At 37.9% G+C, this 13,997-nt stretch overlaps 2 protein-coding genes across 2 annotated transcripts in view; both read right to left on the reverse strand.

Annotated features, from left to right (window-relative positions):
• Positions 1–13,997, reverse strand: part of LOC116176069 — a 176,383-nt gene that overhangs the window by 105,500 nt on the left and 56,886 nt on the right. Inside the window, 10 exon segments of the mRNA XM_031494536.1 lie at positions 21–314; positions 395–1,264; positions 1,314–1,820; positions 1,872–2,240; positions 5,330–5,690; positions 5,738–5,991; positions 6,266–6,508; positions 6,735–6,987; positions 7,038–7,153; positions 7,203–7,334. Of these exon segments, the coding sequence (XP_031350396.1) occupies positions 21–314; positions 395–1,264; positions 1,314–1,820; positions 1,872–2,240; positions 5,330–5,690; positions 5,738–5,991; positions 6,266–6,508; positions 6,735–6,987; positions 7,038–7,153; positions 7,203–7,334 (3,399 nt within the window).
• On the reverse strand, positions 9,725–10,635 carry LOC116176068 (max-like protein X). Its single transcript, XM_031494535.1, has 2 exons — positions 10,463–10,635; positions 9,725–10,410 (listed from the first exon to the last, which is right to left on the reverse strand). Exon 2 carries the CDS (start codon positions 10,391–10,393, stop codon positions 9,806–9,808), a length of 588 nt encoding a protein of 195 aa, XP_031350395.1. The 5' UTR covers positions 10,394–10,410; positions 10,463–10,635; the 3' UTR covers positions 9,725–9,805.

The raw sequence follows: 13,997 nt of genomic DNA on the forward strand, positions 1-13,997 counted from the left end.
AATCTTGCAGTTGTACTTACGTGGTACGCAAATGAGATCGGGGTTGCCAATGAAAGATGGTCTACACACGCATTTATTTGTGGCAACGTCGCAATGGGCGTCAATTCCACAAACGACACCTTCGCAGGTCTCCTTGCAGCGACCGCCAATGCACACGCTCGGGTGTGCGCAAGGATTTGCTGCGGAGCAGACGTCCGTCGTACAGTCACCGCCTGGGAATGGATTTCCGCTCAAACCTTCGATACACTTGCAAGTTGGACCGGAGTTGGTTACAATGCACTGTGCACCAGATGCGCAAAGATACCCATCGCATACTGTAATAATAGATTAAGTTAAATCATTAGATAGTGGATTTGTGATCATAATTGAAGTTTCAGTAAAACTAGATACTTACACGAAACACATTCGCCATCCTCGTTTTTAGTAAATCCGACTGAACATCTGCACCAAGCTGCATGATTCTCAGGTTCGCAGTAAGCGTTAGGTCCACAGAGTAGTGAACCGCACGGACTGATACAAGTACCATCGACGCAGGCAAGTGTACTAGCGCAATCGTTATTAGTGGTACATTCGGCTTTGCTGCTACCATTCAGATCGAGAATACACCCCGATTTATAAGGATCACCAACCATTCCCTTCGGACAAACGCATTTGTAGCCCCCTTTTTCGTTTAAGCAGTGAGCAGCATAGGCGCATGGGTTACTCAGGCATTCATCTACATCGACACAACCTTGGAGAGCATCGCCTTTAAAGCCGTTCAGGCACATACACCTTGGGGGATCACTCGGCGTGCATTTTGCATTGATTCCACAAGGGAATCTCTCACATGGATTTCTACAGGAACCATCTTGTCTATCGCTAAAGAACGGCGGCGGGCAAATGCACTCTCCGGGTTGTACGCACTTCTCGTTTGCTGAACAGTCATTATCGTTAATACATCTCTTGTGCGCTGGTGAGCAGTGACCATTATACGCATCACCGTCATATCCAGGAGGACAATGGCATTCGTAGGAGCCTTGAGTATTCACGCATTCCGCCCCGTAACCACACGCGTCAGTTAGGGTGCACTCGTTTAGATCTTCGCACGAACCGTCAGTCATAGTTTGATAGCCTTTAGGACACGCACAGTAGCTAACACCTCCTGTGATTGTTATACATTCTGCGCCTGCTGGGCAAGGTTCACCTTTTGAACACCCAGCCAGCACGCAATTGCCATCCATTAGTTTGTAAGGTGGTTGACACCGACATTCAGGCGTATTGCATTCTAAAAGCAATGCATTAATTAAGGTCTGAAATAAATCAATAGCACATACCTATGCACTCAGAGAAGGGATTTCCATTATATCCAGGTGGACATTGACAATCATAGCTTCCCGGTAAATTTTTACAAATCGCACTTAACCCACACGCAGGTTTATCTCTCAGTTCTGTGCATTCATTGATGTCTCTACATCCTCCAGTATTTTTGTCTCTAACGTAACCTTGCACGCAAATACAAGCGCTTTGGCCTAAATAATCATCGGTTATGCACTGTTCTCCACTAGGGCAAGGATTTGCAGCCGAGCAAGTCATGGGTTGTTCCGACTTTGAACATCCGGATCTGTACGGGTCTCCCGATGTACCTCCCGGGCACTCACATGAAAAACCACCCGGTTCATTTTTACAAATTCCTCCCAGCGCACACGGGTTTCCAATACATTCGTCAATGTCTACACATCCTGCGTGAGTGCTAGTATAACCAGCGCTACAAATACATTTGGCCTCGTGGTTTAGAAGCATACAATGCTGATTGGGACCACAAAAAACTGATTCGCAAGGATCTAGGGTTTAATTATGTAAGACATAGTCGTAAGGGCTTTGTTTATACATACGTCTACAGTCGTTGCCAACGTTCGGTTCAGGACAAATACAACGCTTTTGAGGGTCACAAATTCCATTTCCCGGACAATCTTCCTTCGCCTTACATTTCACAATTTCGCTACACTGCGTATACGGGTCGGGATCGGGCACCGATCCGTCAGGACATACGCAAGTGTACGATCCGGGGCTGTTCTTACAGATGGCACCAACGCCGCATGCATTTGGTTTCGAACATTCGTCGATATCAAGACATTGCATTTGCGCGTTTCCCGTGTAACCTTCGGGACAGTAGCAGGAGAAGCTTCCGGGTGAATTTTCGCATACCGCGTTAAGGCCACATTTCCCATTCGGACCGTAGTTTTTCTCACATTCGTTTATATCTGGAAGGTTAAAGTTAGGTTGTCACTTTGTGAAATTAATTGTGGGAGAACTCCATTGTAGATTTTTTCCCATCGACACAATAACTACTAAGGCACTCAATTGAAATTTTTGATAAGCTTAAACATGAAATAGGTACTGCTGGCTAACAAAATGATTGTTGATTTCTGCAATTATGTCATCCAGGAAGGTTTGGAGACTAAATAGGCCAGTAAATGAACGTGGAATACGGCGATACTGTGTAATTTTCCGCGTCTCCACCGAATGGCATGAAAATGTGGATTTAGGTTCTACTTACCCTCCACTATTTTTTAGGGGAAAAACTACCCCTATTAGAAAAAAATCGTATAATTGTAAATTAAAGCGGGTAATAGATTCAAATCATCTTTTAAAGGAGTGAATAAATATCAATTAACATGAAACAACATAACTTAAGATTTTATCACAGTTTAACCCCTAAATCTTACCTCTAAAATAGTTATAATTAAAACAATGTCATAGAATACTTTGACTCCACTGATTTGCATGGAAATTTGGATTTATGTTATTCTTACCCTCCACTTCAAAATTGGACTTGTGCCGTTGGTTGCTGTTTATTTTTTATATTCAATTAAATTTAGATTTCTTTAATATTTTTATTTTCTACCAATTTCTACCCTTGCGAAGAAATTCGAATAGTTGTAGTAATTTTTTTTCTTCATTGATACTGTATATACAGTAATTTTTTAATTACAATTTTACGAATTTATTTTATTTCAATTAAAAAAACAACCCTTATTGTTTGACATACGTCCTAGATCTCTAGATTTTCAATAACAAATAGACAACAATAACATTTATTTTTAAATTATTCAAATTAATTTTTTTTAACCCTTATTTTTAAAAGGGTTGTAATGAGTCACTAATGTCGAGTGTATGCAAACTTTGGCCATATCTTAACCAATTTTTGTTTTACAGAAAAACAAAAAAAAAAGCAAAATGTTCAGAAAAGCAAAAGCTACACTACTACTTTTTATTCTTGTGCATTTTTCGTATCACTAATACTTTTGAAGTTATTTTGAAAAAAAAAGTAATTTTTCAAAATTTCAAAATTTTTTTTTACTTCAAAACTACATTTTTTTAATTTTTAAAATAAGCACTTTGCACCGGTCAAACTTACAGATCATATAAACATTACATAAATAAAGTAAACTGTAAAGCGGTAACGCTTAATTACAATTGGGGTGCTAATTAGGGGGTGATTTCCTTGATTTTTTTTACCAAAAAAAAAGACCAACTTTATTTTGAGCGTAACTCACTTAGTTTTGATGCTAACTTTTCTAAAAAACAAAAAGAAAGGTTTTTTCAAACACTTTAAAAAAAGTATTCATAAGTTTTTCCCGAAAAGTGCCTCATTTTTTGGTTATTTCACGTTGAAGTACTCGATTTGGAATTTGACGAATGAGAACCTACCTTTCATGAGCTACAACTCTGCTTCTACTGGGTCTACAGACTTCATATATAGACCATTTTGTTTGTTTTTTTATAAGCTATATTTTTGCTAAGAATACTTTTTTCGATACAATACTTACTTTTAGAGTTATTTGCGAAAAACTGTCTGAAAGCGTGTTTTTTTTTGTTGAAAAATGAACATTTTCACTCGCAAATAACTCGAATACTATTGACTTAGTGAAAAAACTCTATACAGGGTGGTGACTTGCGTAACGCATCATAGGGATTGCAATGTAAAATTCATAACATGCGATTATTGGCTCCCCAAATTATTTTAGAGCAAAAATGTATTAAGATTTTTTGTAGAAAAAATTTTTTTACACCAATCAACCGTATTAGTTTTCAATTTTTTTCATGTAAAGACGGAAAATTGGAAAAAAAAACCCGCATCTTTTTCAATAATCTACGATGCCATGGAATTTTCTAAAACAAAAAGATACTTATCCAGTTATCAATTAGCAGCAGTTCGAAATGGATTTTATGATCGACTGGGTTACTGTATTGCAGTTAATGGTGACTTACTCGAACATTTATTGTAAATTGTTATATCAGGAAACCGCGTTTAGTAATTTGGTCTTTCTTTATGTCGAATTCGCTGTTCTAAATATAATACTTTTTGATAAAATTTGATTTGTTTTATAGCAGACATTCCATGGCATGACGGATATTGGCGTAATTTTTGTATTATAAAATTCCATGGCATCACAGACTATTGAAAAAGATGTGGGTTTTATTTTCCAATTTTCCGTCTTTTTTATGCAAAAAATTGAAAACTAACACGGTTGATTGACGTAAAAAATTTTTTTCTACAAAAAATCTTAATACATTTTTGCTTTAAAATAATTTGGGGAGCCAATAATCGCATATTATGAATTTTACATTGAAATCCCAATGATGCGTGACGCAAGTCACCACCCTGTATAACAAAAGTTGCTTAGAATTACTCAATTTATCAATTTATTTTGAACGTATCTTTTTCCCCCCCAAGAAGGAGTGGCATTCACCCCCCAAGTAAAAGCAACCCTGGGCTCAAGTTCACCTTTGAAGTAGAGGGTAAGAGGAACCTAAATCCAAATTTTCAAATAAATCCGGCGAGGCGCGAAAAATTACACGCCAAAACGGTCATTTACTGGTCTAAAAATAAAGGCCTAATTTCTATTGAAATGTTTAAAAAGACAGCGACAGGTAGGCTAGTTGGTTTTAATAACGAGAGAAGAAGCTACAGCGGGGCATTTTCTGATCCAAGGGGCGCAGAAATACGTACAGCAGGTTTAAATTATGCAAATGACCCACAACAATTACAAAAACATATGTTTGAAATATTTTGAAAATCTCTGTGTGTGATAAAGGTTCATTTCACGCGACAAGGTTTCCATTATATGTATTTAGATGCCAGATCTTAGATAACAAAATAAAAATATTATAACTTGTTTATACTCTATGCCCTATACGTTCAAGATTGGCCAACCAAATCGGCTTTAGAGCGTCGCCTGCCCAAATGAGAATAATTTTCAGATACTGTACTAAAGATCCATTAGCCACAAGCGCCAAGTACTCTAGCAACGGCTATGTCTGATGTAGTCAAATAAAAGTCACTTACCAATACAACCAGCTGCTATATCACTAGGATTAAAAGTCCAACCATCTTCACAAATACAGTATGCTTCTTGTCCGTCCGGTTTACAAAAAGCGTGCTGACCACATTTTACGTCCTCACAAGGTGCCTTACATTGTATCCTAGGTGGCGCACCGATGTATCCACTTTCACATTCGCAATGAAAGCTACCGGGTGTATTTGTGCACATCGAAAAAGTACCGCATGGATGCGCTTCACATTCGTTAATATCAACGCAGGTCGCGCCTTGCGGAACGAACCCTTTTTGACAAAAACACTGACTGTCTACACATTCGGCGTTATTAGTGCAGTCAAAATTCGATTTGCATAAAATATTCACATCAAACTAAAATTACGAATAAAACAGAATTGCAAGCGCTCGATCACTTTTACCTGTTCGCAAGCAACTTGGGGCGATGGGTTCCCCCGATATCCCTGAGGGCAAATGCAGTTATAGCCCGGAGCTGCATTCTCGCAAATGGCAAAGTTTCCGCACGGTTTCTCCAAAGCAACGCACTCATCAATATCCACGCATCCTTTAAATGGATCTCCGGTATAGTCCTCCTTACACGAACAGAGGAATCCGCCGATTGTGTCTTTACACACTGCATTCTTTCCACAAGGATTCGTGTCACATTCATTTATATCTACAGAAATGTGGTTACAATGGGATGTTTTCAAAAAATCAAACATAAAACCTAAAGAAAATACTGCAAGAAACAGAACAGTAAAGACAAGATAAGATATAAAATTTGCAAGATATGAGCGCTGAAAGTGAAACTAAATCATTATCACAAAGAAAAAAGAAACAAGAACAACATCTGTACAAAAACATAATTTGTTGCACAAGAAAGCCATAGGTAAGTAAATAGATGAAAATGGAGTTATAAGCGTAAGCGAAATTTTAATAAAAGCACTAACTTTCGCAATATAGCTGCCCTTGGCCAATAAAACCAGGAGGGCAGATACATTTGTATGATCCCAGTAGATTAATGCATTTAGCGTTTATCCCACATGAGTTAGGCCGACCACATTCGTTGATATCCAGGCATTCTTCGTGAGCTGAGCCGGTATATCCCTCCGGACATAAGCAACTGAAGCTCCCGTTAGTGTTGACGCATTTCGCGTTTTGTGCGCATGGATTTGAGTCACACTCGTTAATATCTAACGACAGCATTAGTGCACGGTTACATATATCGGCGGTAAGCAAATCGTGTGTGTATATGAAGAGTGATTTTCAACAACGGGCTGTGTTGGTTAAAAACTGTTATTCACACTAATTACGATTAGTTACAAAAAATATATTTTTGTACGACAACAGAAAATCAGTCTTCACGATTGTTTCGTTTTAGATATATACATTTGTCCACAAAATTTGAATGGTACTCACCTGAGCAGATTACCAACGGATCTCCTGCATATCCTTTGGGACAGGTACAGCTGAAGGTGCCCTCCAGATTCGTACATTTAGCATTCTTCCCGCACGGGTGTCTCGCGCATTCATCAACGTCATCGCAACCTGTAGTGTAAGCATCTCCTTGGTAACCGGGTGGACAACTGCACTGTTTGCTACCATCCAAATTTGTACAGACAGCACCAGGTCCGCAAGCATTCTCATCTTCACATTCGTCGACATCAGTGCACTACAATTACAAATTAACCCCCAACTCTAGGTACCTAGACGTCGACTTACTCCATCGTACGGATTTCCGCGGGAGCCCAGCGGGCACGTACACGTATAGTTTCCGGGCAAATTTTGGCAAAGGGCATTTCTTCCACACGCTCCCGGCTTTGCACATTCGTCGATATCTAAAGCGGCACATTAAACGATGCAACAGTTTTACGAAAACTGCCTTACCTAAACATGCAATTTCACCATCGCCATGATATCCAGGCAAACATTTGCAGACGAAATGGGCGGGAACGTTGCAGCATTCAGCATTAGCGACACATCTTGATGCAAGTCTTGGATCATCACATTCGTTTATGTCTAGAAATAGTTTTTTTATTAAGTCGGTATGTACCGGCCTACACATTTTGTAGTAGTCTCCACATCAATCGCCATGAATTAGATGGTACTTACGTCACGAATATTATTCTAACACAAAGAGAAATATGGACTGATCGCACAATGTGAAGTGAGATGCGAAGGAGGCTAATTTGAGTTTTTTCTTACTTCACGACACAATTTTGAACAACTGGCTCATGCATATCAACTGCATTCGACATAATATTACACAACTCGCATGGGAAGCTGTGTGATCTTATAAACATTTTAATCATGCAGGGAGTGTAAAGAAAAATATATATTCAAAGCAAGAGAAACCTCCACAATCCTAGAAATCCTTCCACAAGTCTTCTGCATAACTAAAGTTATCACCGTGACTAATAAGAAACGTTAAGGCATGAGAGATGGAGCTGAGACTCATACAAAATTTTGAATTTTCCAATGTAGTGGCTACGGAGGAAAATCGAAAAAACTATTATTGTATTACAAAAATTTCTTTATAGTAGGTATAATCGACTTTGTGTTTTTATTTTCGTCTGTGGAGTGAATTTGTTGTACTTTATTTGTTGCTAAGTATTTTTTAAAAAGTTTGTCACGTGTGTTTATGAGCCTAGTAAATTTTGATTCTCTTGTACTTTAGGCAAGCCGAGTTGTTTAGCTGTAAAACAAAAATTTAAAAAGTGTTTGTGAAAACAGATAAATGACAACATAAACTATGCATATGGTTGATATAACGGGTGATCAAAAATAAGGTGCTGTGGAGTCGCCTTTGGAAGTTCAAATTAAATACGATTTCCAATGGAAACAAAAATTCCAAAGGTGACGAAATAGTCGACAGCAACTCATTTTTGATCGCATAGTACAAAAAATGGAGAAATTCGTGATGCTATCATTGTAGCATGTATTTCTTATGAACATGTTCTGACGGGCCTTAAGGAATACACGGTGCAATAATTGACCCTCGAATTGACCGCACCGTGACCGGACCATAATCTGACTGTGATGTGACCGATAATGTTAATCTGGCTTTAAGGTACATCCGAGGGTACATCATATATTGATTTTGTTTATTATTTATTTATCCTGGAGGAGGATAGTCTTTGTTATGATGACTGACAAGTGGCAAACGCCAAACGTCATCCAACATGCGACTTGATATATCAAGGTCTAAGAACCTCGTTAAGGACATCAATTTTCTGTTACTTCCAACTTGCGTGTATTAAAGAGAGATAACCTAGATATGACGCAACTGCCAGTTCCCATTATACAGACCTTAGCTAGGTAGGTGTCTGTTGGGTGGTACATATTTTGACCGCATATCATTGCACGCAGCAATATAAAATTGCAAAACTGTTAAGTATTTATTTATTTCAATGATTTGTTTACCTTTACTTTTTACCTCGCTTTTTACCAAAAAGAAAGACAAAAAGACAGTGTGATGTACGTCAAATTTTTTTCATAAAAATTCGTAAATTTAAAATGTTACGATGGAAGGCTCTGCCACACAGAGAGCGGTCTGCGATATTTGTATTCTGTTAAACGCGGGCAGTCGCGCGGCCAGAACACTCTCTGTTTTACAGGTACAATGCATTTACCTACATATAAGACAGATATCGCCTCGGATATCGCAGACCGCGCTCTGTGTGGCAGAGTCCTTAAAGTTCTGTCCACTCAAGTTGATGCAATCTCGAGGGGTAAATCACTGGAATAATTTGATGTACACAGTTTGAGCAATATATGTAATAGTACAAGGACTGAGTACCATTTGATTGTTCACAGGTTGATATGAAGGAGTCTCTTATGTTCTATGGATATACTCTACGCCTTGGCCTTCTAGCTATGGTATTGGATTGGTTATTTGGTGGGTTTATACATCATTAATTCCCTAAGCTCAGGATGGTTTCGTTGGTTAGCAACGCGCAATAATCCTTTGTTTCGTTTGGCTATTTCTTAATGATTGTTAATAGTGAACTGATATAGGTAATCTTGTATAAACCCACCATTTTTTACTCTTATGTTGGTAGTACTAAAAATTTTCACAAAAAACCAGATGTTGCCAACATTAAAAATTTACATTTCCTTGGGTAGGGTACTATATAATTTAAAAATTAGAAAAAATATTCTCGCACAACAGAATAGCACCGTTTGAGGCAGCCGTGAGAGAAATCTTTCGGCTGATTTAATGGATTACTCACCACTTGGAAAGTTTCCAGGGCAAATCAACTATGTCCCAAGATTAGATGTAACCTATCCTCAAAGGTCACTCAGATTAAAGGTACAATTGAGACTACAAATGAAATTACCTTGGAACACTTACACTTGGCTACTGTTTAGAGTCATATCCCCGGAGATTACACGAATAAATGCGCGTCTGTCTGTTCAACAGTTTATTAAACTCTACATAAAAAACTAGCATATAATTCCAATATTAATAAAAAAAATAAGAATATCACTTAATTTGAGGATTGATCGCGCATCATAATGTTATGTCGCTGCAGTATGCGTAGGACGGTATCTTTGAGAGTCTGAGGTTTGCAGTACTCCTCGAGCCAGCTGAATACGCCGGCGGAAAGTTCCGAAAAGTTATTTACGGAGACCGTACGAAACGTCATAAACAGCTGCTCCATTATCAGTTGAAAGACGGAAAATTTAACTTCGTCCGATACGCGAGTCTCGGTATGGCTAGGCTGCGACTGCTGCGCTTTGACGATTTGTTCGTAGTTCGTTTGCATGATGCGTAAGGCGACGACTTCCTTTCGTAACGCGTTCCGTTCGTCCTCCTGCTTCTTTTTCTGCTGCTGCAAGTACTGGATGTAGTCGATCGATTTCTGTAGTACGGTCGCCTTGCTCAGTTTGTAACCGGAGACGTCGGTTTGTTGACATGTTGGCACCAATTCTTGTAAAGTATCGTAGCCTTTCTTAATGGCATCTCTACGTTTTTGTTCGGCTTGAGTGTGTGCCTCGCGACGACGCTCCTTGTAACTCAACGGCGAATTTTTACAATCCGGCTCCTCTTCGTCGTCCGTATTGTGGGAGGCCATCGATTTGAACGTGTAAACTAAACACAAGTTGCTTTGACGTTGTATTAATACGACTGTTTTTCCTCATACCTTTCGCTTAGAAGTTGTCCAATGCGAGGTCACATTACATTCAGAAACCAGTTTAACTAAAACCCACTCTTTTGCACTTAATTATACTAAAAGTAATGAAATTTTTAAATAACGACTTCAAACGCACCTTCACACAACACAACACGAAACAGCTGATTTGGTTCTCAAATCTCAGTGCAGCCAACCTAACGAAATTTTCCCACAATGAATGCGCCGCCAATTCCAATTTGAAATTGAGACACGAACTGAATTGTTAATTCTTAACAAACTTTCCTCCATAGAAAATTATCTAGTCACGATGGTCAATGAATGCCTTACACGTTACTATTATAATAGCCCGGCCTAACTGTTCATTATCGAACGAAGAGAAAAAAATTAAGAATCACTCGCTTTAAAACGGAAATTTGCCAGTTAGCTTCTTTTGAATTACTGTTAATTTTACTAACGGATTTGGCAGACGTTCTAATGTGGTTTAATGTGTAAATAATAATAACTTTCTACCCAACGGTATAATACACCACGAATTTGTATAAAGGATAAATTATAATAGCGCCAAGCGAACACGACCAAACAAAGGTTTCTTTCTCGAGTCGTAATGACCATGAAACTCTATTTTAAACAGTTTTGATGGTGTTAAGCCTAAAATTTTAATTTTCGGTATAATATTCCATTCCTATTATTCCCAATTCAATAATTTTTGCCCTCTATCGGGGACCGAGCAGACATTATTACATCGGTGAATGCAGTTTCCGTATTAAGTGCGGATTTGGGAAAGGAATGTGGGAGCCACCCACACCACATAACTTGTGGATGGATGGAGGTACCTAATTGCGTTGGGGATGTTTTGGACGTTTCATACTGATGCCTGTGCTAATGGTCTGTTTCATACCCTTAACGATTCATACATAGTTATAATTCATTTTTGGACGTTGGGAAAATTTCATACCCAAAATCATATCCACGGACCACGACGATTTATACCTACACAAGACTGTTCATTTTACGACGGATCATTTGTATTGAACGAGACAGTTAATTATCGTTTTGTCAAAGAATTAGCCCCTTCCGTATTTACATCATATTTGGGAATACCCTGTATAGAGAGATCATCCTCTATTATAGGTATTATTCTTATCTCGATATTATTACAAGTGTTCGAATATGCATCCAGTTATTTTTTGAAAGAATTTTGTTTGACTAGAATCAGATAACTTTGTAACGATACGAAAATTAGAATTAGGGTATAATAATATACAGGGTGGTAACTTGCGTAACGCATCATAGGGATTTCAGTGTAAAATTGATAACATGCGATTATTGGCAAATTATTTTAGAGCAAAAATGTATTAAAGTTTTTTGTAGAAAAAATTTTTTTACGCCAATCAACCGTATTAGTTTTCATTTTTTTTCCTAAAAAGACGGAAAATTGGAAAAATAAAACCCGCATCTTTTTCAATAATCTGCGATGCCATGGAATTTTCTAAAACAAAAAGTAACCCTTCTGTTATTTTTGATATCACATTTACTTATTGCTTGTAATAGAAAATTCGTTTATAAAATTTATTAAATAAAATAAAAAATGTATTCATTATTCGAGAAAATTGAAATGGTGAAATCGTTTTACGCGGGAAATTGTGCTTCTAGAACACATTGCTCCAGCTGCTGCAGAAGTTGAACGAGGCAACCAAGAACTTTGGTTTCAAATAGATGGCTGTTCTGCATACAACAGTCGTGGCGTGTGAGAATTTTTATCGACAAGTTTTAATAATAAAGTTATGAAAAATTTTTCCGGGTAAACTTTTGAAAATGTTAAGAGTTAAGAATTAAAATTCAAGAAGAATGTCACAAGATATCCAGTTATCAATTAGCAGCAGTTCGAAATGGATTTTATGATCGACTTGGTTACTGTCGTGCAGTTAATGGTGACTTATTCGAACATTTATTGTAAATTGTTATATTAGGAAACCGTTTTTAGTAATTTGGTCTTTCTTTATGTTGAATTCGCTGTTCTAAATGTAATACTTTTTGATAGAGTTTGATTTGTTTTATAGCAGACATTCCATGGCAAGACGGATATTGGCGTAGTTTTTGTATTATAAAATTCCATGGCATCACAGATTATTATTGGAAAAGATGCGGGTTTTATTTTTCCAATTTTCTTTCGTTTTGAAAAAAATTGAAAACTAATACGGTTGATTGGCGTAAAAAAATTTTCTACAAAAAACATTAATTCATTTTTGCTCTAAAATAATTTGCCAATAATCGCATGTTATGAATTTTACATTGAAATCCCTATGATGCGTTACGCAAGTCACCACCCTGTATGTCAATTTAATGTTTAGATTTTATACAAAACGACTGTGCGGAAATAAACGTAAAATCGGCTGGTAAACCTATAATAGCGCTACTATCACTTTTGTAATGAAATTTTAAAAAAATTGACCAATTTTGGACTTTCCCCGTGTCTCTAAAGCCATCAGCGAATATTATCAAATTTTCATTTTACTATTTTAAGTTTGATCCAAAAGAAGCATATGAGAGAAGAAGCACAGACTACCCTATAAAAATTTCAAAAATTGACACAGAATTCGAATTTAAAATTTTCTATCAAAGTTTACTCTTTAACACACACTGTATATTTTGTTTTTAGTGCAAGCAATGTGAAAGAAAAAATTATGATAGATGATGTGCGAGCATTTTTTTTTAAACTTGCGGATTTTGCCACTTTTTTGTGAAACTTTTAATACCACAATCCGAATCAATATACCTACGTTTCTTTCTGAGATACAGGGTGAACATGAAAAGTTGGCCTTTTTGGGATGCTATCATATCTTACTACCTATGTAAGACAGAACAAAAGTAAAACTGTTTATTAACGAGCTCCTAGCGAGTTTATAATTTTGCTGTGTCTGTCCGTCTGTCCGTTAGCACGATATCTCGATAACGAATGGCCCGATTAGGATGAAATTCTGTAGGTCGATTCTTTATCAAATTTGTAGATCGGAATTGGCACTGTAGCCCAAAAAATAAAGAAGCCCCTTTTGGAGTTATGAACCGAATTGCATGAAATTCAATATGCGGATAGTTTTAGCCATATACATATAACGCAATTCCAAAAGTTGAAGCTAATCGATCAACATTCACAGTGCCCTTTTGCAGAGCTGGGTACTGCTCGCGAGCGTTCCGCTCGAAAAAACGCTCCAAGCGGAAAAAGCACTTGCGAGTGGTCCGCTCGCGAGCACTTTTCGGAGCGGCCGCTTGGTGCTCGATACTTGAGCGTTTACTTAAAGTGTTCGGCGCTCGAGCGCTATTCTTTCGTGACCTCTTTTTCCGCTCCCGAGCGCTTTTCGGCTCCTGAGCGTTTTTGCTCGTGAGCGCTTTTAACCGCCATCAAGCGCTGAAGGATTAAGCACCGCTCGCGAGCGTTTTTTCCGCTCGAGATAAACCGCTCGAGCACTTTTAGGAGTGCTCGGAACTCGCAAGCAACAACCCGATGCTCGCGAGCATTTTTGAGACAATTAGACCGCTCGTCGCT

The sequence above is a fragment of the Photinus pyralis genome, unplaced genomic scaffold, assembly GCF_008802855.1.
Source record: "Photinus pyralis isolate 1611_PpyrPB1 unplaced genomic scaffold, Ppyr1.3 Ppyr1.4_LG7, whole genome shotgun sequence".
Lineage (NCBI taxonomy): Eukaryota > Metazoa > Arthropoda > Insecta > Coleoptera > Lampyridae > Photinus > Photinus pyralis.